Here is a 24,511-nt window from a genome sequence, read left to right on the forward strand (position 1 = left end):
GTCTCACTTGTGTTGCTCACCTCCAATTTTCGCTGCTGCTAACCGCTAGCAAAGAGAGGAGAATGCTTCGTAGAGCCTCTAGGCTCAACCTAGGACGAGTTGTTTTGGAACTACATTGGAGTGATTGGGTTTCTGGGTTTGAAAGGTTAGCTATCTATCTTAGTAGGTGTAATTCAATCCAACTTTAGTCGAGGTACCAATCAATCAACTAACTATAGATGTAATCTTTCCCTGCCCACAATAGTTTGATATCTCGACTAAAGTTTGATTGAATTACACCTAAAAATGCCTCTTTTTTATTGTTATTTGGTTTTAATGATTCTGATTTAGCATGTTGAAGGCCAAATCTTTGGAATGCTTCCACAAAAGATGATTTTTAATTGTCCCAATTGAGTCACTTCCCTTCTCATTCCCCATCCCCTTCTCTCGTTAATTAGCCAAAGAGTTCGTTGACCGAAACGAGTAAACGACATGCAAAAACATAAGACGACTTGGTACAGGCAATCCTGCAAAATATCTTTAGGGTCTATAAATTTTCTTTCGAGTAACCACTAAAAAAAATAATCCTGTTTATATTTGTAGATGCCAACAAGGGATGACTTATAACATGTTATAAACCTTCCATGCAGTTGTATAATCAATATATTTGATAAGTACACAAGACAGCTCAATTATCTGAAACAAGGAAGAGAAACTTCATTTTCATGAAGATCACAGTCCAAAGACAAATGCAATTTAAAATCTTTCTTTAGACAAACAAAAAAATTTCTCATTTCTTTACCAACTGTGATAATGTCACTCATGATAGTTTCATTTTGGCTGAACTTATCTGAATTTACAAAATCTAGGGCATTATACAATTCCTGGAGCATTTGTTTGCAACTCCCCTGCACTCCGTGAAGTAGCCAACCTCTCATTAGCCAGTCTTTCCTCCAGTGCTCGGGCACCTCTTTCACTACAAGAGAAAAGCAGTCACAGTAGTGAGTTGTTTTATGCATTATACTTATTACAATGCTATAAAAGGTGTTGTTTTTTCAGTTTATGGAATAAAGCTCAATTAAATAAGAAAATAAGGCAAAAACTTGTAACATTTGTCAACAACTTTTTCTGCTTTCTTTAGCTGAAACCATTTACCATCATGATGGGAAAAAATTTCAGACTTGTAGCTTCTATTGTTTATCTATCTAATTGTCTCTCCTTATGAATTGCCACATGGTAGTAATTTCTAATTTACTATATACTCAACTGGGTGAATTAAAAGCACAGAAAAGGGAAATTACCGTCTCCTAGATGCCTCAATGGGGTCAGAACCTGGCAAAGGTTCACTTCCAAGATTGTAATCTTCAGCATCATTAGAAGCACCAGATCTTCCACAGAGCATTCGATGAAATATTGATGCAATAGGATCTATTACCGGTCTACAAGGCAGCACATATAAGAAAGTAGAAGTTGTCAGAAAGACTAAAAGGAATTTCTAGTCATAATGTATGACAAGCAAACCAAAATAGTAACTTACCTTAAAACCTCTGGGAAAAAGGTAGAGAATGCAAAATCCTCACTTGGGTCACCTTTATGCTTTGTTTCTGGCTTCCTCTGCCAGTATCTCAGGTAAATCCAGCTCATATATGTACCAAATATTACAGTTGGGAGATATGTTGTTGCCTCTATTATCCAGAAACTCATGGCAATACAACACAATAAAGCGATAGATGGTAGCCACTGAAAAGAAAATAAAAGTGGCACAACTTTTAGGGCCTCCTCGTACATGGATTGTTGCTGGCTAGTAAATTGAGCAATTACAAGTTAAGGAACAAGGAGAGAACATCAAACCTTCAATTTTATCTTGAGGAAAGGAATCTCTTGATCTGGTATAATTTGCTTGATGCTAACCAAGAAGCCTGATATAACTCCATGAAATCCAGAAAGTGGAGTATAGCTAGAACATTGTAAAAGTATAAAGATAATGAGTAGTTGGACTAATGTGCAAATTGCACACATAGAATCTAATATGATTTTAAAAGATATAATACAATAAAACTATCTTCAACACCTATTTAAAATTTTCAATATTTAAATTTAGTTTCATAAATATTGGACCAACAATGTTTTCTAGTGTTGAAGTAAAAAGAAACCAAGTAATCAATCTTCCGACAGGCCTCCATTAAGCTTCTAAGAGAAAAATAGTGTTTCAAAGTGCAGTGCAAGGTTGAGGAAAAGGGTAATCTAATAAATGACGGAAGAAGATACGATAGACAACAACACAAGCAACAAAAAGAAAATTTCTTAAGGTAATGGATTTCCAACACTTACAGATAAATCTCCTGCCTTGTAACATAGTATAAAGAAATGGCAGTGATGAAAATGCACGCAGAAGTTAAGGTGTTAACTATAAAGATGAACTTTAGAAATTCCCTGGGACCCCATACTGGTTCAAGTAGCTTGCCAATGAACAGAAGACAAACTATGCTGATAACTACCTATAAAAACATATTACTGTTAATTGAGAAGTTTTCCTCGAAGCAACACATACATTTCAGGAAATGCAATGAATGAAACATTGTAACATAGTTCAATAGAAGAGTCAGTCAGTCATACATACCCCATGTACAGTTTGTTCAACATAACCAGCAGTAATGAGGTTCCATGCAAATGGTATAGTCCTGCAAAATGAAACCAACATGAAAATAACTTCCAAAACAACCGAACTTGTACCTGGCAGGAATGTATTTTTAAGCAATGAAAGCACCATACATTGGAAAAAAATAATGTTATGAAGACAAATGAACCCATATTGTTTTTTTTTTTTTTTGTATCAAAACAAACTGTATTAAGCAATGCTTTAAAACTAAACCGGAACTCAAACTGGTGAGGACTTCAGAGTCACGATTCAACTGTTTTAACCCACTCAAACCGAAATAAAATTGCAGTGGAACTGCTCAAACAAGCGAACAATAGATATCACGGCCCATGGTTCAACCGGTTGCACTATCCAGTTCGGTTTAAAAACATTGATATTAAATAGGGCGTCAAATGCATTCAAAGGTCGTTTAAGTTTTACGTTTGTAACGGTCAGCTCTTTTGAGTTTTTTAGTTAACAAATAAGTCATTTAAACTTGTTGCACCGTTACCCTTTTCAGTTATCCTCTCTCTAACAAATAAAGGAAATTAAATTGATTAGACATTTGAATTGAAATTAGAAGGTGAGAAAGTAGGTAACTACCTGGCGGGAATAAGGGCGAGGTAGTTGATAGCGGGAGGGAAGAAGTTAAGGAGAAGATGAGCAGCAACGAGGATGAGGGAGAGACCTTTGCAGAGACGAGTGAATCCAGACACCGACACAGACGATAACGTTCTTGTGCCCTGCAATTCCAATTATGAATGAATTGTGATGATGATGACATTGATTGATTGATTGAGATTTGGATACATACATACCTGTGACTGTGAAAGAGGAAGAGGAGGAGGAGGAGGAAGAGGCGAGCTCATCGAATCTAGATCGACAATGCGTCGGTGTTGCGATCGATCTCAAATCTGAATCGGATCAGTTGAGTCGAGTTCACCAAGATCTGAATCCACACATACGCTACGCTCTTAGTTAGTTACTAACTTCGATGTACAACACAAAGACTACAATAGCTTGTGGGAGAATACGTAAATTAGTTCGTCTCACAAGGTGTTAGTTTTACATTTTTCACTTTTTTTTTTAATTAGTATTTGGGGTGGATAATAATAAAATAAGTGTCCCGTAAGCTTAGCTCAGTTGATAGGGATATTTCACTGTTAATATATGTGTAGGACCACGGGTTCGAACCCGGGACACTCCATTTATTCACCTTTAAGCTAGATTTTCTAGCCACTAAACTACTTGACAAAAAATAAAAGTTTGTTTACTAAAAAAAATTATTTTGCAAGTAGCCAATGGTGAATAAGTTGAAGATTTTGAGTTCGAACTCATATTCCTACATAATATGATATCCTACCATAGTTATTATGTTCACGTGAATATCAAAATGATTTTATTAATAGTAGTTAACAAGAGTAATTTAGTGAATTGAAATGTAATAAGGATGTTGAGGTGATCCATTCTGACTAAGTGACGAAAGCTTGAACTCGAGTGAAATCTTGTTTGAGTTCAGAAAGAAGTGAACTGAGGGAAAGCTATCATAACAGACTAGTTCTCTTATCGGTTAGGGTGTGATATTTATAATATTTTTGAAGAAGAGGTTGAATAGCTGAAATGAGAGGTCGATGACTTTCTTTCTATTCGAATTTGAACCCAAAGTTTATCGGAGAAAAATAATAAATGTTGTTTTTATATTTTTAAGAAACAAATAATTTGAGAAAAAATTTAAATGAGACACCTATTGTGAGACAGAGAATACAAAATTGCATGCGGCCCCCTCCTTCTTCTCCAGTTTTATCTTCTGCTTGGCATATCTGTCCATTAATTATATTACTATAGTGTTGACCGATAATATTCGGTGTTTAGCTTATACTAGTTTATTGGACTGACTTATAAGCTTGTTTGATAAAAATGAGATGTGTTTGATAACAAGTTTATCTAATTAGCTTATATAATACTAGCATTTTTTAGATGATATTTCAAATATTGTTTGAGCTTATAGTTTATAGCTTATAACTTTTTATTTTGTCTCATTTTTACGCTTATTATTTTTATTTTTTTAAATATAATAACTACTCATAACCATGTACTTTTATTTCATTTTGTATTTATAACAAATAAATTTGTCAAACATTTTAATTTATTCTACCAGCTTTTCACTTTTGATTATAAACTACTAATTATCATATATCAGCTTTATAAGCTAGTTTTTCGACAATCAACTAACTTATAACTTAATTTTACTAAATAGATCAAATATTACAATTCAGTAACCGGAGAGGATTCAAACACGTGCTCATGATACTGATGTAATCTATATCATTTTTTTTTTGGAACAAATATCCTATTTTATATATGAAAAAAAGTGTGAAATCTCAAGTCTCAACTGCAAATCTAAGCCCTACGTAATAGTGTATATGTTGTAGCTGCTAGCTGTACCGTATATACGACACTCCCTTTGTATAAGGGAAAAATGTATTTTCCATTGCTGGAAGCAAACCCGGAAATAATAATAATTCCAAATCAGTGTGTTTAAAAAGTACTTGTAGAAGAAGAAAAAAAAGTAGAATCTTGTATATGTCATTATTTTCGTGACGCCTTGGTCGAAAAAAACTTCTAGGGGTCTAGCAAGCAACACATTAATAGATGATCAACACAAGCACTTTGTATGTATACTTGTATTTACCCACGGATATGTGCATTTTGAAATTCTCATCATAATAAGTGACGTGATTCTATTATGAAAAAATTGTCGAAGAATCTCGTTAGATACGCATTTGACATTGATACGTGTTAGATACCTGATTCGTATCTTTGCATTAGGTTTTAGTCTTCTTTATATAGTCTGAGCTTAGCACGGGCTAGGTCTGCATTTGGCTTTACAGACATGTGATGACACCAAATATCGTCAAGTTAAATTCTACACATAAAACTTATCATTTAGTGTGCTTGACTCAAAAATCAAAATACTAAAAATCTAATTAAAATGACTCGATAATAATGAAGATCACCATTTTGACAAAGGAATAATTTCAGTATCAAAAGCCTAAAAATGTCACATAAAGTGAGTCATCATTTATCGAAGGTCAACTGTTGCCGGTGTATTAGCCTGACTTGACATCCAAATAAGTTGGTCTTGGGTGACCACATAAGCATGTAACTTGTGTAGCAAGTTACTGCTTTTATTTGGTGAATAAAGGGACTACATCCCCCAAACAAAAAACGACAAACAACTAAAAACCTCTCGGAAAAAGAGTACCAATTCTATCGGCTAATAATGGAAAAGAAATAAAATCAGGAGGAACATCATAGATCCTCAATAAACCTAGTTGTGATAAACCAAACTTCGCGAGAGCATCTGCCACTTGATTTGCTTCACGAAACATGTGCATAAATCTGACCTCTGTAACCTGTGTTGCCTTGTTCTTAATGTCGTTAACCAACCCAAAGCAAGGATGAGATATCGAACAACCTCCTGCAATTATATTTATCGCTGCTAGGGAATCAGATTCAATCAAAATCTTTTGGAAACCTCTACCAATAGCCACCTCACCTTGGTAAGTGGTAATCGAACAGGTTCCTAAATTACGGGAGAATCCCACAATAAACTTGCCGTCAGAGTTTCTTAAAACTCCTCCACAAGAAGCTTTGAGGCCATGGTCTGTCACAGCTCCATCACAATTTAATTTGATCCAATTATCATTTGGGGAACACCAAGCTATCATCATATCTTTACTATCATTACTGTTAGCACCAAAGTAATTTAGCAGAAAATTAGGTTGGTTGATATTCACAATTTGGAATCGGATATACCTCACAACATCAGCCACACAAATGTTTGTTTGATTAAAAACCACATCATTTCTTTTTCTTCAAATACAATCCAAAACAACGGCAAATGTTAAACTCCAATCAACATCCACGTTGCTTCCTACCTTCAAGTTATCATGAATCCAAGCTTGCCAACTAAGATAAAAAAAAATAGTGAAGTTACTGCCCTTCCAGCTCAATCCAAATCTGCTTGACAATATTGCAGTCTCAAAAAAACATGAGCATTGTGAACCGAATGCAGCTGCATAATTCTGTAGTAAGCAGACTTATTTGTGTAATGGCCATCACTAGTTTCTTTCCAAGCTAGACTATCATTAACATTCTCACTCAACGGAGGGGGTAAAGCTCAAATTCTGTCCATTATAGAATCTGGTAAGACTTACTGCTTTAAGACTTACTTATTTGCCATCTTCTTTGTCTCTGCGTTCATGGTGCAATATCCCTCACAGGTTGGAGGATGATAGATGTCAACCATGCCCAACTTGGATAATAGAATCCCAAATGGTTGAGGGAGATGTGATTTTGTGAAAAAAATATGCAATTTGATCTTTGGAGGAGACATGCAAGAGTTTCATCATGCCAGCATGAAGATTTTCCCTCACAATGTGACAGATACTTAAATAAGACCCTCCTCCTACTGTTGTGAAGTACCAATGACAGTTCAAACTAATGACATGTTGCAAAATAAACATAACACAAGAACTTATGCAATTTTAATCATTTCTGTTAACATCGAACCGCCTGTTTGTTTGTGTTATACCTTTTATAAAGACCCTCCTCGGCTCCTCCTACTGTTGTGAAGTACCAGAAGGAAACCACAGCAGAAAACCAATCGGCTTATAATGGAAAGGGATGCCGTGTTGGAAGATTTGAAGAATAATTTGTGTAAGGCCCAAAATAGCATGAAAATGTAAACCATGATGCAAAGTGCAAACCATGATGAGAAGATAAGAAGGAAAACCATGATGCAAAAACATGGAGGAAAAAGATGAAAACAGTACTTCTGTCATACATGCAAGTTAGTTTGAGCAACATCTACATTGCATCAAAAGTAAAATTTTGCACCTTAAGTAAGAATGAGAGGTTTTTTACTACAAACTAGTCAATACAAATGAAAAACTGATATTGTTCTGCGATACGATATTTGATATAAAATGTTGTCAAATAGCAGCGGCTATAGTAGCACTATAGGCTAATCATCAGATGCACCAGAGGAATATTCTATTATGAACACAGTGGTCGATGATAAAGAAATTCACCCATAAAGAAATTCAAATGGCATTTGATTATGGTTTTGAATTGCGCAAACAAACAATTCGATAAACACAGTGGTCGATGATACGTGGTCTTAGAATAATTTATTTCTAAGCAAGTTGAAACTAGAGAATTAAAAATGTTTAAGATGTACAAAAGGGATTGCTCAAATATTTGGAGAATCGTATCACATTGCAACAAAGTTGATGCTACGTTGATGGGGATGGGGTAATACTAAATACAGGGAAAATTATATTAAATACATCAATATCAATCTACGGAGGACCTTAATAACAAAATACATCTATCTTTATTCTAAAAAAAATAGATATAAAAAATATGTAGCACTTTACATGAAACTGTACAGACTAGTAGGGTTGTACCCGAATCTGGACTGCAACAATATCATCCTACAGAATAGAGTACCCCCCCATATATATAATGTAATTGTAACAAAAACATTGTTATCCTATAACCATATTTCACCTTCGTCACACTAAGTTGCCTCCAAAGCTAAAACATTTATCTTTTCTTTGAAAATTGTCTGATAATAATGTTCTCTTTTACAAAGGGAAAATTCAATGTTCTAAGAATATATCAAGCACTGACTGCATATCTCGTGCGCTTTGGTGCATCGAATATCGGGCCCAAGTAAGCCTCAGATAGAGACAGAACAACGCGGTGGCAAGCCAAAGCTGAAGCTGTAATCATTATAACAAGGGAAGACCAACAGAACCGCATCATCAGTACTTTATCACTGCTTGCAGATTTCACAACCTTAGAAAATATCACCCGAAGTCGCCGATCTCTAAAGATGGAATTATAATCATATGCAGCTGAGGATGATCGACCAGATTCTTTGTTGCTAGGTCCATCGGCCAACATCACCCTTGGATACTGAGTATCTGTAGTTCCTTGTCCAAATAATTTAATCATCCATTGGCACAGTGCATCAGCTATGACCTTGCAAAGTTGTTGGCGGATGACCTTTCCCTCCTTCGAGACCATTGCTCTGATTAGCGAAGCTCCATTCTGTTCATTCCATACAAATTAAGCTTCTTGCATAAGATAAATATTTCAGCTAAGTATAGAAAATCTCCAAGATTTCAAGAAGTTGTCTTACTGATAATGCAAGACCAAGTATAACAAATAAAGTAATAGAGAACTACTGCTTTTGGCCCTAAATATAAACTCTTTTTCAAAGAAGTGTCCTCCCTATTTCAAATTACTAGATACATTTGTTATTCTTTTAAAGTATACTCCTAAATACTCCTACGTGTCTAGAAAGATGAAAAGTCAAAATTGAACACACCCGAACACATTAAATATACTACCTACTATTGTCAAAAAAAATATACTACCTACTTTTCTTAATCTTAATATATGTGAAAATTGCAAATGGAGCTTTTTATTAAAAGTGGCAAAGGTAGTACCTTTAAAAAAGCAAAGCAAGAACACGAGGGATTTTTTTGTTTGGTGAACAGGATACAAGAGTTTGGAAACATCATACTCTCCAAGTCAGGAAGTTATCAAAGTTATCAAATACAGTACAAGCACATACAACAAATAAACAAACCATGTGTGTATCTATCACTAGTTTTGAAAAAGCAGAACGTAAAAAAATAAGGGTCATGCTAACATATGCCCTAAGGAGTAAGGGCACAAGTTGATTACACAAGTTCCAAAGGAATATGCCTATATTTGGCTCCTTAAGTGCACATGCTAGCATTTTCCACAAAATAAATAGACAACCAAGAGGGATGGAGATTAAATCTTGAAGAACATAAAAAGAAGCAAGATATAGAGCTTGTAGGAACTCACAGCAGTCATGAGAAGCCTTCTTAAAGAGGCACCGTCTTTGGATGGTAAAACCCTCAAGATCAAGTATGCAATATCAAATGTACCAGCAGCCTTCTTTGGTGAATGATCCGCGGAAGCCTCGCTATTTGAAGCTACTAGTTGCAAGGCTTTCCTGACACAAGGTATCAGAAGTATGAGATGCTGTATTTACAAAATAAAAGAAAAAACAATTCATCAAGTAACTAAAAGAGGCCAGCCTAATGCACAAATGACAGATGAGGAAAGGAAGGCCAAGGTAAAAGCAAATTCTGCCAAGAGGTTCAATGTTTGTAGAAACTGCATTACTTAATGATGGTTAGAGAACTTTCATGATAAAATAGCATAAATTTTATTAAAATGGCCCCCAAAATGTTTCGGTGTATTTTGGTGCAATAGAAATTTGAATTTTTGGCATGCTTGTGAATTGAGTTCCACATAATTGTGAGAGTTAAGTAGAAGCTATTGAGATGAGTAGTAATATCAACAATGATACGAAAGAAAAATAACTATTTCCTGGAGAGCACACTCCTTGACATGCAATTTTGACATACCTAGTTGCCCCTACCCTCAAGAACATGGAAAGCCTTTGCCATTGGAACTCCTTCTTTCGATTTAGAAGCACCTGAAGAGGAGAAGACAAAGTTAAAAAAAAGTGAAAAATGTATGACACTTCAGCTAGCAGTACATGTTTACGGATGAATATTGAATCTTGATAGTTTAAGATATTGATAAATATACTAAACTACAGTGACTAAGGAGTTTTGTATACAAACATATTATTTAATTTGTTTTATAAAAAAAACATGTTATAGTTTTTCTTCTCATTTTTGTGTGGAAAAAGACTCAGAATCTATTCCCGGTGTTTTATCGCCAACAAGCAACTGCAAATAGATTACAACATGTTACAGTTCTGTGGACTATTATCATAAAGCACACTGTTATGGGTGATATACAATACCGAATGCAATATTTTCCTTGTTGCGGCTGAGTTTTCTGTTAGAAGTTTCCGAACAACGTAAGGGTAGGCAGCTTCAAAAGTTTTGAAGTTTCTATCTGCAGCTATAGCCAAACCTGCAATTGTTCCAAAGAAAACTATGAGTGGAAAACAATGAAAAGGAACATAGCAATTTGATATAAATAATTCAAATTACTGCATGTTGAACATACATAATGAATTTAAGGTATAAGAAAATAGATATGAGCATCCAAGAAATAATTCAGATGTTGTATTGACAGTTTACCTTCGAAGGAGGCTAGGGATCGTAAAACAAGTGTATAATATGCTGGCATACGGAAATGATACTTGAATGCTACTGACCAAATCTTTCCCAGAACCTTGAGGAAAATTTGTAGAAAAATTCAGCAACTGAAGAGAAGAATAAGACAATCATCTATCTAATTCTTATTATCCATGAGCAAAAATGAAAAATTTATGGATATTCACACCCAATTACTCAATGTATCCATAGACATATCCTATCAGATTGGATTCATATATTTCACATTCTTCAGACATAGGTTATGGTGGTTGCAGTTTAGAAATTTCTGAGTCTCTCACATTGGATGAGAGAGGGTCTAAAAAGTGTTTATAAGTGTCAAATATCCCTCAACTTACAAGCTTGCTTTGCAAGGGTTGAATTAGGCCCGATATAAAAATCTAATATGGTATCAGAGTTTGGTTCGAGATCCACTGAGCTACTCGCTATCAGGTCACTTGGGTCATGCTTCATATATCCAGTCTTGGGCGTGAGAGTGTGTTTAGAGGCTCACTTTGGATGAGATGGAGCCTGAAACGTGTTTATAAGTAGAAGACATCCCTCACTTTATAAGCTGGTTTTATAAGGGTTGAGTTAAGTACAATATAAAAACCTAATATGAATATTTAATTTTTTAATTATGGTTAGTTTCAGGTAGTGGATAATGCATTCTATTTCAGTCAAGGTTAGTTCAAAATCAGTTAAAGAGTCCTATTCATCCACCTCTTCACACTCACAGACAGTGGTTTGCACTTTCATCTAATTTATAATTCAATTACTATCCATTATCCATTTTGTTAAAGATGACTCTCACCCTGCTGAACTTCACATCAGGAATTCCATTCTTAAATTCTACTTCCCCCAAAGCCTGTTCCAGTTCCTGAAAATAAAATAGAGATTGAAGATTTAGAATGTTGTATGAACATAAGTTTCAGAAGGACACAATCCATACAACAAAAAAATTTAAGAATGTTATTATTTGATTCAATTATTCATTGTATGAAAACCAAAATCCTGAGATAAGAGTATTATACCAGGGTAACAAGCCGAATATTTGTCCCTGGTCTCACAACATCCATATCAATAAGAGCGTTGACAAGGGATGCCCAGTCGCCGTTTACTATATGAACTATTGAAGCCAGCATAGCAAACTGATGCCTTTTTTCCATTTGACAGAGCAAACCAAAATCCAGAAACCTATCACACAAAAAAGTTTTAAAAAATCCTTTATATTTTGTTAACAAAGGAAAGCTGCAATTTATTCAGATCGGAAAAGGAAAGAGACAAACCCTATTTCTCCTGATGAAGTGTAACGCAAGTTACCAGGATGTGGATCTGCATGTAATAAACCCGTTTCAAGAAGTTGCACCAATGTTGATTCAACACCTTTACTGACCTGAATTAACCAATGTGTAATAGAAGTAAACATTCGTCAAAAATGATGCTTTCATCATATTGAAGCACTCAGATTATCATACACTATTTGACTAAATGGAGTGAGGTTTTAGTAGAATTGGTAACTCTTGATTGAACAACTTTCAGTTGAATAATAACAAATAAGGGTTAAATAAGGTAATGGAAGATTGGTGAAGATAGAAACTCTTCAGTATCAGAAAGTCAAAAGTGTAGTACTACTTTTTACTCATACTTGTAATATTGGAAAAATAACAATTATCTTCAATAATCCAAGATATTCAAAACTTTTGCACAACGTGAAGACAAAAACGGTTAAATGCATATCTGTTTACGTACCAGATCAAGAAGACGCCTCTTTGCATCTACATTTTTCCTATCTGAATATTCAGAAACCTCCCCAGTAGAGTTTCCGGTAGATACAGAGAGCAAATCGGTTGGACTTTCACCAACCATCCACTCCATGGTCAGAACCCTCTTTCGACTTAAATGTAAAAATATTTTTGGCACACGCATGAAAGGAAATGACGAGTGAACTTCCTGCATGCAGCAATAACAAGTCCATTGAAAGAACAAAACATTATTAATCACTATTGTCAAGCACCAATTCAACCAAGGTTTACAATATAAGTTTAAACACTAATACAAAAATTCATTAATGCACCAAATTTTCCAATTTCTAGAACCCATCAAATGTAAATGTAATTATGCTCCAACTGAGATGTCAGCAATTACCCGAAACTTCAATGCATTTGCAGCCTCTAATGTGTAGTCCAATTCACCAACAAAACCTTTCCCAAGCTCATCAGCATAAAGGCGAGGGTCACTCTTTCTCTTGGCAATCTTTTGCAGCAGCCCTAACTGAGATGGTTAATATACACTCATTTAAGGATTCCATGTAGGATAGAATAATGCAACCAAAAATCCAATAGAGATCAATTGACAATACAAACCCCGAGGCGAAGAATGTAGATATCCCGCACCACTACGTGCCGTAAATTAGGACGCTGAACTTTAACAGCAACGTTAACACCATCAATAGTACGGGCAAAGTAAACCTAGAAAATGTAATCAAATAAGTGAGCAAGACATAAACCAACATACCAACACTTACAGATAAATGTAGCCACATGCATCCAATAACACTTAATTGTATTATCATCACAAAAAATTACCTGACCAAATGATGCGGCGGCTATAGGTTCCTCAGAAATGTAACTGAAAAATGATTCCAGAGGAGATCCTAATTCTTCCTCAAGAATTTTCATAGCAACATTCCTGGGAAAAGGAGGGATTTGATCATGCAATTCTGATAATGCCTACAAGAAAACATATATAGACACCCAGTTATTCAAAATTAGCAGCATTACAATTACAATCAACGTACATTCGGGACACCGAAAGTTTCATTTGAAAGACAAAGATAGAAGCCATATGAAAGGAACACAATTTCTTTCCATGCAAATCAGTATTACAGCTAAAGAACATATTTGAAGTGCAGTTACCAATAAATTGATATATGGCCACATATTATCATCATCTAACAAGACATCATCACTGCCCATGAAAGATAACAGTCGATAACTTTCCAAGTTCATTGCAAGAAAGAAATGTTCAGCACTACAGAATTGGCAATTAAGATACTGTTTCTAATCTAACCTTGGACATCTCAACACCAATGATATCTGGCCTTGTGGAAAGCGACTGACCAACTGCATCGTCAATCAAATGAATGTAAAAAGGATATTGGAAATCTTGTTACTGCAGAAGATAGGCATTACAACAAAAAGAAAAGAAAAATAAAGAATGATAGTAAAATGATGATAATAAATTAACTTAACATTTATACTAATATGTCAAATAGATCAGACTTCTTACCTTTTATAAATGTGGGGCCAAGATTAAGCATTGTTTCCTTTAACACCAACCCAAAATTATATTCAGATGTTTTATCGTCCACATCCCCTTCTGCATTTATCGGTAGAAACTTTCTTAACCCTGCAGTCCGAATACTGACTGTGGCAGAGGCAAAGGAAGAAAATACCTTCCAAAATGAAAAAATTACTCGGTAAGGATATATTTCACGGAAGAGTCAAGAAAGCATCCTATCACTAGTTTCAAATGCATCTATCAGAAATCTAATATAGGCTCAATTTTGTATCTATTTTTCTATCCTACATGGAATTCTTATAAAAGTATTAAATGTTACATGTATTCCAATTAGATAGAAGTCATATAGATGAAGCACATGTTAGAAGACCATATATATAATACATAGATGCACTTGAATTCAATAAATCAGAAAACATTCCAACTTCAATCGAGCATATCCTAGAGCATCCACAATAAAGCTTTCCCTTTTGGGTGCCTAAGTGGATAATGCAGGTACACATCACTTATTTAGAATTTTTTAAACAATAACTCTATATGAGTCACACATTCAAATAAATAAGTGATGTTGTGACTCAAGCTAAGTGGGTTACATAGAATAGAAGTTTTGTGACTGAAGCTAAAAGGAAAGGTCGACAAAAGGAATATTTTGAGCTATTAAAACTAAAGGGTCATTTTCACAACTTAACCTAATTATTTATGACGGAAGAGGACAGATTCATACATGGAAATGTAGCATGTTTTTGTTCAAATTGTCAATCCAACTACCTCAAGCATACGAAGGGCCACAACATGGGGCCTGGCACTGAAATAGTGAGCAACATCCTGTGGATCATAAGTTTCAGGCAGTGGCTTTGACCAAATCTTAGACAAATTATAGAAGTAACTAGCATATGCTTCCAAGGCCTTGAGATCATACATAAGCAAATCCACTCCAGACAGTCCTAGAAGACAAGGAACGAATAAGTAAACCATATCTCTGATTATGATGCTATGATGCAGTCCAATGCATGATATTTGTATTATCTTAATCTACCAGAGTGCAATAGACATCTACAAATGTAATTCTATTTAGGTTGACCAAATCATTAAGACTTGGCTCTTCCCTTCCAAATCCAAGTTCATTTTCCAAATGTTCAAAAGAAATTATGTGATCTTCTAATCAATTGACAGCAAAATATGATAAAGCAACACCCATATTGTAGGTTACAAAAGAAAAAAAATCAGATCAATTCACACAATAGCATCACATTCTTACAGGAATCATCATCATCATCTCCACCAAGTAACCTACAATATGCATAAGGCCCTATTTGGATAAGTTGTTTGATTAAGCGCTTATATCATATAAGTGCTTATGTATAAACTATTTCTATAATAAAAGTTAAAACAAAGTTAAACTGTTTACATACAAGTTGTAAGCTGTTATTATAGACATGTCATAAGTTGTTTCCATAAGATATCCCACATAGTCTCACAAATGCTTATGCTAGTAGATAAGCTCAAACTGTTTATTATATATAAGCTGTTTTCATAACATATCCTTGAAAGATTATAGAAATAAACCGGAAACAACCTATGGACATGTCATTAGTTGTTTCCATATGATCTCCCAAAAAGTCTCCCAAGTGCTTATGCTATTGCTGATAGATAAACTCAAATAAGCTAATCCAAAGAGGCCGTGAATACAAAATAGCAAGTAAAGAAACACCATACAAAATTCTACCCCCTATCAACTGGAAAAACATTTCTCACTTTATAGCCATGTAATTAGTACAAATACACTGCACCTTATTAGTCCAGAATTTCAATTAACACCATTACTCTTGTTATCATCAAACAACCAAACAGACTCAATAACACTCAAGTTTGAAGCCATACACCAAATATAGCAATATCCAATACCCAACTCACAGAGCCCCCACCACACACACACACACACACACACACGCAGGATTAGGCCAGTTCAAAAACAGAACAGACCCTCAATCATTTCAACCCAATTACACATTACCCATTAGCATCACCCACAAAAATATCCTCAATACCCATTTCACCAAACCCAATTTCACAACAAATTAAGCAAATATAACCACACCCCATAAACAAAAAACCAATTTTTTTGTTCCTATTTTACCTGGGTACCAAGGCTCCGGCCATGTAGGGGTAGAAAACGAATTACCAACAGGGTCTTCGAGATTGCGAAGCCAAACAAAATCATCAATTTTTTTAGCAATTTGAGGAATGCGGAAAGCGTCGTTAGCCCAAGCAACACCATTGTTAAATCCTCTCTTGAGAAAATCCATGTCTTTACGAACCACTTGACCAAAATGACCGAAATTTCCCAGTGCTCGTTGCTTCTGATGATTCTTCTTCTTCTTCTTGCTCGACGACGTCGTTGCTGCCCTTACGAAAGGGAGTGACGACGGAGGTGCTGTCACAGTCGCCATGGGCGGAGAGAGAAGAAATTCGGAGACTCAATAAGCGAATTGTAAAATATGCATCAATTGTTGTTGACTGTTGTTGTTGTTGTTGCATGTGAAATTGGTGATTGTGAAAATAAGAGATTGTGTCTTGATGTGTGGTTGTGTGGTAAAGTTAAGATACGATGATGATTGATGATGACGATGTTGATTGTCGTTCACAATGTCATCAACTTAACTGTTGAATGCATTTACCACACTCATTAAGTGTGTGTTTGGTTATGAGGTAGAAATAATTGATTTTGGTATAATTGAGTTTGAAAGAATTGATTTTGGTTAAAAGTGAGTTGAGCAGAATTGATTTGTGTTTGGATACGTTAACGTAAACGTGATTCTTAACATTTGATGTTGTTTGGATAATTTGAACTAAAATTGCTTTTGAATGTTTAATTACCAAAATGGATATTAATTTTTAATTTTAAACAAAAATCTTAATTCAAAGATGCTGTAATTCAAGGTAAACATGTTTCTAGTTTTTAAAAATAAAATAAAAGTAATTATAAAAAAATTAAATAAAATAAAAGTAGCAATTGGGTCAAACCGTCAGAGTAATTTAAATGGTCATTACCCAACAAAAAAGACCAAATAAAAAACACACAAATAATTTAAATGGGCCGGGTCAAAGTAAGAGAGTCCAATTATTTTCTTCCTCTTCTTCTTCAACCTACCAGCCGCAACAGAATGGTTACTGTAGTTTGCTTGCAAAAAAAAAAGTTTTTGTAGTTGTATTGCAGGAAAAAACGTAGGAGAAAGAAATGGAAAAAGAGAAAAAACTGCTACAAGAAGAACAATGAAGCAGGAAGAAGAAGGGCAATAAAGGAATATTTGTATGTATTTAATGACACACCAACCAGAATTGATTTACCATAACGCATAAGCTAGGAATATTAGCTTCACTTTGAATTGCGTTTGGGTCCTTGGAATTGATTTTACACCAATCACCCAAACACCATTGAAAAAGAAAAAACTCACGTTTGGACTGTTAAAAGCGCGTTTACAATTTTCCAACGCCTAACCAAACATATACTAAGTCAAAACTCAATTTTTAATCTCTTTTTATCTTTGCATAAATAAGTGATCAAGATTATGCACTTAATTTTTTGATGATAGATTATGCACTTAATTTCAATATATAAGTAAATATAAAAATGTTATTTTTACTGTTAAAATTGTTTTCTTTTAAACAAAAACTTTAGGTGAGTAGCTCACAAAGAGTTAAACTATGTTCAAAATTCAATGTTGGTACTTTGTTACTATGTTGTGCTAACCTAAGACAATAGTTGTTTTATTCGAAAATTTAACTTAAATTCTTTTGAACGATTTATCTTTTAATAAAACTCATTAAGCGATTAAATTTAATCGATTTGAGAACTTTAGTTATTCTTCATCAAAATAATGATGAGTTTGCATATATCTTTTGTTGTTATGTTGTACTCTTCTAATTTATATTATTACTATTCTCTTCTCACAGTTTTTTTTAAAACATGTATTTTGGTTAGAGGTGCGTTATTTGAACAATCATTTTAGAATAATTTTTGGGACAACTTTCTTTTTAGTTATTCTTATTGGACAACAACAATAGAGAGAGAAAAAGAAAGAGAGAAAATAAGAATGTAATGTAAGTATGAGAGAGAAAGTTGTCAAAAATTGTTCAAAAATTATTGTACAAATATCATTTCTCTTTGATTATAATTCTTCTTACACCTGAGCAATGCTATATGGTACGAACCTATGATAAACGAAAACAACGAACACGCTTATACTGCTCACATGTTTGTAAATACTATTTTTTATTTTTAACATAGTGCTGAACCTCCTTTCAAGATAGAAACATACCACTTGTCAGCATAATGTATCTCTCAAAATAACATATGTCAAGATAACCACCTCTCATCCTACTTTTTTGATATTATTATTATCACTATCAACAAGTTTTTTAATCCAACTAAAAAATTTGTTTGCTGCTACCATTTTAACCTTCAAGCATGGCTTCATCTTTTGTTTTCACCATCAAGATTTATTATGAATATGTATATGGTTTCTAATTACATTGTGACAAGTTTTGCTACCTCCAGCAAAAGCAGTTGGCTGAATGCAGCATCAAAGATGAAGGCCATGAACAGTTAAATGCACCGTACGTGTATGTGTATCTGTATTTATTTGCAATTGATAAATAAAGTAAGAAAAAAGAAAAAACCAAAGAGAAAAAGGGTCTGAATAGTTTGTTTTCCGCTTTGCCAAGGCTATTCGCGTGTTTCGTTAAAACGTACCTTCGTACCATTAAGCATTCTGAAGTTTGTATGAACAGTTCATCCCTAAATACTACAAATCATTTTTGTTACTCATTAGGTGATGGATGTGTAAAATAAATTTATACCGATGGTGTAAAATAATTAATTAAATTATTGGATGCATGTGTAAAATAACTTTACACCGACGGTGTAAAATAATTAATTAAACTCACATTATTGGATGCATGTGTAAAATAACTTTACATCGATGGTGCACAAACTCACATTATTGCATGTGTAAAATAACTCTACACCGACGGTGTAAAATAATTAATGCATGTGTAAAATAACTTTACACCGACGGTGTAAAATGCATGTGTAAAATAACTTTACACCGACGGTGTAAAATAATTAATGCATGTGTAAAATAACTTTACACCGACGGTGTAAAATAATTAATGCATGTGTAAAATAACTTTACACCGACGGTGTAAAATGCATGTGTAAAATAACTTTACACCGACGGTGTAAAATAATTAATGCATGTGTAAAATAACTTTACACCGACGGTGTAAAATGCATGTGTAAAATAACTTTACACCGACGGTGTAAAATAATTAACGCATGTGTAAAATAACTTTACACCGACGGTGTAAAATAATGCATGTGTAAAATAACTTTACACCGACGGTGTAAAATAATTAATGCATGTGTAAAATAACTTTACACCGACGGTGTAAAATAATTAATTAAACTCACATTATTGGATGATGCATGTGTAAAATAACTTTACACCGACGGTGTAAAATAATTAATTAAACTCACATTATTGGATGCATGTGTAAAATAACTTTAGTATAGATTTTCATGTTTTGAAAACCATCATCTATGTAACACAAACACCTTAGTACAGATTTTGGAAATCAACAACGGAACAAAAGATAAAAAAGTAATAACTCGCACTACCTGCAAGTTGTGAATATCAATTGTGCCATATAATGGCCAAGAAGCTTGTGGCCGGTTTTCCTCGACAACAAGAGGAGGCTCACTAGGAATAGAAGTATATTGAAGTATTCTTTCTACTGATATAATTTTGGTCTCTAAGTTGCTAAGTTCCCATATCATCCATGCTTGTATAATGTTCAGATTAAGGCCATATGTCACGGCTAAACCAGCAACATCTTCGAAAACAACAAATAGGGGTAGCGGTTATTATGTTATACATAAACAAACATATAGTACTTATGACAGGAAAATATATCAGAATTTAGTTTCTTACCTGAATTTATGACTCCTTGTGGAACCGCTATCAAGACTACCAAGCAAAAGGCAAATGTGATAGATGACACCATGTCTAATCGAAAACACAACCATTCCATAGCACCAGCAATATTGAATTTGGGGCGTGAATATCCATCTGTTAATTTCATATTTGTTTCTTCAAATCTTGATACCTGATCAAAGCTTCTGATAGTTGATGTACCTGAAATTGTTTCAGCAAAGTGTTGGATGACAGGAGCTTTGCATACTCCGACTAAACGAGATAGTTCGCGGCCTGATGGTATATAATATTTCTGCACAATTATAAGTTTGTAAGATGTCATCTTTTAACACATAACATTGTGAATAAGTATCGCAAGTACAATTGCGGTAAAAAAAAAGTATCGCAAGTACAATGTGTGCTGCATATGAAATACCTGATACCATATGCAGATTGCTGTCATAGGAACAAAGACAATGATAACTTGCCATGCAACTTGACACATCACCGCTATAATTCCAAGAAGATGGATCAGAGAACAAGCAACTAATGCAGTTTGAAAAGGAATGTTTATATCCACTGCACTTTGGTCAGTAGAAGCCTTCAAAAGAACAAGAAAATGAAATTTGTCAAAACAATTACTTAACATATATACAATGAAACAACTAACAAGATGAATGTGACTATTTTGATCAATGCTTATAATCTAGTTACATATTCAATCTAAAAAATATATAGAGAATGTAAAATCCACAGTATCACATACCCTATTAAGGATTCTTCCACTTGGAGTGGCATCAAAAAATGACATTGGAGCATGGAAAATGCAAAGATGCATTTTAGTGAAGAGTAGAGTAGCAGTCTTATAACCAGATGTGACAACAAGTATTGCTCTAGCTAGGACACATAAAGAACTTCCTATGGACAAAGCTGCATAGACAACTAGGAGTTTACTTCCTCCAACAGTTGGCTTCACATCTTTTGAAATAGGAGTTGATGAAGCCATCCAATAGTTGCTTCCAATTTGAAGAAGTTGAAACATGATTTCAGCTATCAATATGAATGGTATAAGAGCTCCTCCATATGCTATTGTGATATATTTCCAATACACTGAAAACCCAACTTTACCTTTCTCTCTTTCTTCTTCTTGAACAATCTGGCCTTTTGCCTCAAACTTGTCATCTATTTCAGCATTCTGTACTATTTTGTCGACTTCGTGTGAAAGAGCGATACCTAGAGACTCTTGTTATGTACTTATTTTATCAGATATTGTTGTATCTCCATTTGATGAATCAAGTGCAGACAAAGCTTCTCTATGAGCACCAACTAGTTTCATAAAATCAGTGCCTGAGTTGAGTAGCTCATTATACTTTCCACATTGAGTTATTTCTCCATCTTTCATAACCTTACAAACAATGCATAATTTGATAAGTAAGAAATAAAATAATCAAAATCTTTTGACTTAAACGATATAAGAATTTCTTACCAAGATAAGGTCAGCAGCAGGTAAGAACTCGACTTGATGCGTGACATAAATCACAGTCTTTGAACTTAAAAATCCCAACAAGCATTCCTACCATATGATCAAAAGAAAATGATCATTTACCAAAATAATAACACACGGGACGTGCTATAAGAAGAGCCACATTTCAGAACCAACATTTCATATTGAAGACGGGTACAAATTTCGAATGGTGTCAATGTTTGACAAGGACACTGATAAATGTGGTTACATTCAATAACTTCATGTCGGTGTCATTGTCATGTTTGTAAAGAAATGTAATGCCTAAAGTATATGCTGAAAACAATAAAAAAATAAAATGAGTTACCTTAAATAGATGAGTTCCGGTATGAGCATCCAAAGCACTAAACGGATCATCGAATAGATATATATCAGCGTCTTGATACAAAGCACGGGCAATCTGTATCCGTTGTTTCTGTCCACCGCTCAAATTTATTCCCCTCTCCCCTATCATTGTTTGATCTCCAAATGACAAAATCTCAAGATCCTTCTTTAGTGAGCATGCTTCAAGAACCTTCTCATATCTTTCCCTTTCCATATCCTTCCCAAACAATATATTATCCTCTATCTTGCTACTTTGTATCCATGGTGACTGAGCTACATAGGCCTTTATTCCACAAACCTTTACTACCCCTGATATTTTTGGTACTTCTCCTAATATACATGAAAGTAAAGTAGATTTACCTGATCCAACAGTACCACAAATAGCAACTTTCGTCCGGTGAAAAATCTTAAGATTTATGTTTTTCAATACTAAATTTGAAAAAGGTAAATCCCAAGAGAAATTTCCATCAACTACTTCAATTGCTATATCAGAACTATTACTAGTACTACCCTTTGGAAGCTTCTCAACAATATCAGACTTCATGTCATCTTGACAAAGAAAAGATGCAATCCTGTCGAGAGAAACCTTAGCCTGTGCCATCATTGAAATCGTTTCGGGAAGATTATAAATTGGTTCTTGTAGAATCTGAAATGTTGCAAGTGAAGATAAGATCTTTCCTGATTCAAGTGGTACCCCTATAAGCAAACAAGTACCAAAAGTAACCACAGACACAAATGCCGGTGCACTCCAAAATACAAATATGATCACAGATAAAGTGTATAAAAGTTTCTTTAACCAGAATTCTTCATTCTTTCTGAGCTCAGTTATCTTAGACAGAAACTTCATTTCCCATCCTTGTAGTTTAAGAATCCTCATGTTCCTTAAAATCTCTGATGTGGCCTTCATTCTTTTGTCTCTTGACACCATCAACTTGTCTTGAAACTTCTCTTGGATTGATCCTAAAGGAACATTTACCAACATTACAATGATAGTTGCAACAAACCCGGAAATCGATGCGAGTCCGAGATTTTTATACACAACAAACAAAGCTACTAAAATTTGTAGAACTACCAACCAAAGATCATGCAAATGGTAACTGAAGTCGCCAACTCTTTCTGCATCAACAGTCATGAAATTGATTATTTCGCCGCTAGTGTGGCCTTGCTTTGATTGAGATGAAAGTGTAAAAGTTTTATTATAGATGATTGTTACCAGAAGTGCTTGGATTCTAATTCCAACTTGCTGCAACCTGAAAAACCATTGTCTCTTTGTTATACACTCAAGAAGCTTTGCTACAAAAAATGCAGACACCAAAACAAGTCCTTCATTTTCAAATTTTCTTTGTCCATTAAGATATTGAACAAAATCATTTATAAGATAAGGACCTACATAAGAAGCCAATGTGTTTACAAATGCAAAAATAGCTGTCAAAAGAATCTCTTTCCAAGATGTGAATGCTAATGACTTTACTAGCTTAAATGTGGTCACTTTGTTGATGTCATTAGTATTACCACTACAATATGCTTCAAGCTTATTCTTGAAATTCTGAAAAGCGCCAAATAAGTTATCTCTTCTGTCAAGTTGAGGAACATCTTCAAGGTCTAAAGTTTTGTTCTTTCCTACAACAATCAGTGGAAAAATCCAAGAGAATGTCAGAATACTGAAAAAACCAGCATTTGAGTATGGAGTAACAGTGTCAAACCCTTTGGCTTCTTTTGTATCGCCATTCAAAAGAGGTTCTTGAAGAGTTCTATCTTTTATTCCACCCTCATTTTTCACAAGAAAACATAAGCAACAGATAAGTAACCCCACACAAACAGAAAAACCATCAGAAACCAAGTATGGAATTGGCAAAAGAGCTTGCTTTTTCATGAAGAACAATGTCCAATGTAAAGCAATAACATGAAACAAAGAGGTCAAAAAGACACCAAGTTCTGAAGAACAATGAACAGATGAGTGTCCTTTCAAGACAAACACAAAAACCACCCCAAGCAATGGTTTTGAGAGCCAAATCTAAAAGGGTCACAAGTTTTTCTTTAGAAAAACCATTTCTATACCAACTGAAGTAATCAAAGAAACAAAGCAGAAGACTGAAAGCAGAAAATGAACAAAAAATAGTCCTTGTGAAAAGGGTCTTTTGTATTCTCTTTCTGGATTCTATAGCAGCAAGTTTCTTCCACAACCATGACACTAATAAGGCCACTAACAGAAGTAGATTGAGGAAACCAGATAAGCCATGCAAGAAAACTGGTTTCACATTGATGAAAAAAGTAAGAAAAATAGTTGCTTTGTGTGCAAGAAAATGGAATGGGAAGAAAAACGACATATTGTACTTGAATTGTTGAATGAGAATTGATTAACAAGTTTCAGAACTTGTGTTATTCTATGAAATGGGGTGGTGAATGAAATGAAGATTTTTGGTTATATACAAGTTATGGCCTTAGAGACAAGAAAGGAAGAAGGAGCTAAGTACTCTAAACACAAACATTGACACGTTGATACTGATAATAATTTATGAAAATGACAATTCAATATAATTACGTCCCGATATCGATGTGTGTCCGATACTAAAATAGTATCTTC

At 34.4% G+C, this 24,511-nt stretch overlaps 2 protein-coding genes and 1 pseudogene across 2 annotated transcripts; all 3 read right to left on the reverse strand.

Annotated features, from left to right (window-relative positions):
• Positions 1–575: 575 nt before the first annotated feature.
• LOC123919321 (rhomboid-like protein 19) lies at positions 576–3,698 on the reverse strand. The gene is made up of 8 exons (XM_045971337.1): positions 3,436–3,698; positions 3,221–3,360; positions 2,600–2,660; positions 2,311–2,477; positions 1,831–1,936; positions 1,517–1,719; positions 1,281–1,418; positions 576–955 (listed from the first exon to the last, which is right to left on the reverse strand). Exons 1-8 carry the CDS (start codon positions 3,484–3,486, stop codon positions 853–855), a joined length of 969 nt encoding a protein of 322 aa, XP_045827293.1. The 5' UTR covers positions 3,487–3,698; the 3' UTR covers positions 576–852.
• A 4,319-nt stretch (positions 3,699–8,017) lies between these two features.
• Positions 8,018–16,903, reverse strand: LOC123919337 (uncharacterized protein slr1919). Its single transcript, XM_045971338.1, has 16 exons — positions 16,244–16,903; positions 14,875–15,050; positions 14,095–14,260; positions 13,876–13,928; positions 13,392–13,535; positions 13,170–13,274; positions 12,952–13,077; positions 12,556–12,756; positions 12,093–12,199; positions 11,838–12,000; positions 11,618–11,683; positions 10,789–10,882; positions 10,506–10,618; positions 10,099–10,169; positions 9,530–9,680; positions 8,018–8,740 (listed from the first exon to the last, which is right to left on the reverse strand). The coding sequence occupies exons 1-16, from the start codon at positions 16,554–16,556 to the stop codon at positions 8,306–8,308; spliced, it is 2,484 nt and encodes an 827-aa protein (XP_045827294.1). The 5' UTR covers positions 16,557–16,903; the 3' UTR covers positions 8,018–8,305.
• A 2,799-nt stretch (positions 16,904–19,702) lies between these two features.
• LOC123887761 lies at positions 19,703–24,297 on the reverse strand (annotated as a pseudogene).
• Between the last annotated feature and the right edge of the window lie 214 nt (positions 24,298–24,511).

The sequence above is a fragment of the Trifolium pratense genome, linkage group LG1, assembly GCF_020283565.1.
Source record: "Trifolium pratense cultivar HEN17-A07 linkage group LG1, ARS_RC_1.1, whole genome shotgun sequence".
In the NCBI taxonomy this organism is placed as follows: Eukaryota; Viridiplantae; Streptophyta; class Magnoliopsida; order Fabales; family Fabaceae; genus Trifolium; species Trifolium pratense.

What these genes read in the sequence shown, in the direction of transcription:
- LOC123919321 (XM_045971337.1), bottom strand. Translation starts at nt 3,486, where the DNA reads ATGAGCTCGCCTCTTCCTCCTCCTCCTCCTCTTCCTCTTTCACAGTCA. An exon ending in TTGAACAAACTGTACATGGG is followed by an intron (nt 2,478 to 2,599) that starts GTATGTATGACT and finishes ATGTTTTTATAG; the next exon opens with GTAGTTATCAGCATAGTTTG. An exon ending in ATTGAGGCATCTAGGAGACG is followed by an intron (nt 956 to 1,280) that starts GTAATTTCCCTT and finishes TTTCTCTTGTAG; the next exon opens with TGAAAGAGGTGCCCGAGCAC.
- LOC123919337 (XM_045971338.1), bottom strand. Translation starts at nt 16,556, where the DNA reads ATGGCGACTGTGACAGCACCTCCGTCGTCACTCCCTTTCGTAAGGGCA. An exon ending in TTGGTGTTGAGATGTCCAAG is followed by an intron (nt 13,536 to 13,875) that starts GTTAGATTAGAA and finishes GTTTTCTTGTAG; the next exon opens with GCATTATCAGAATTGCATGA. An exon ending in AGAGGCGTCTTCTTGATCTG is followed by an intron (nt 12,200 to 12,555) that starts GTACGTAAACAG and finishes TGGTTAATTCAG; the next exon opens with GTCAGTAAAGGTGTTGAATC.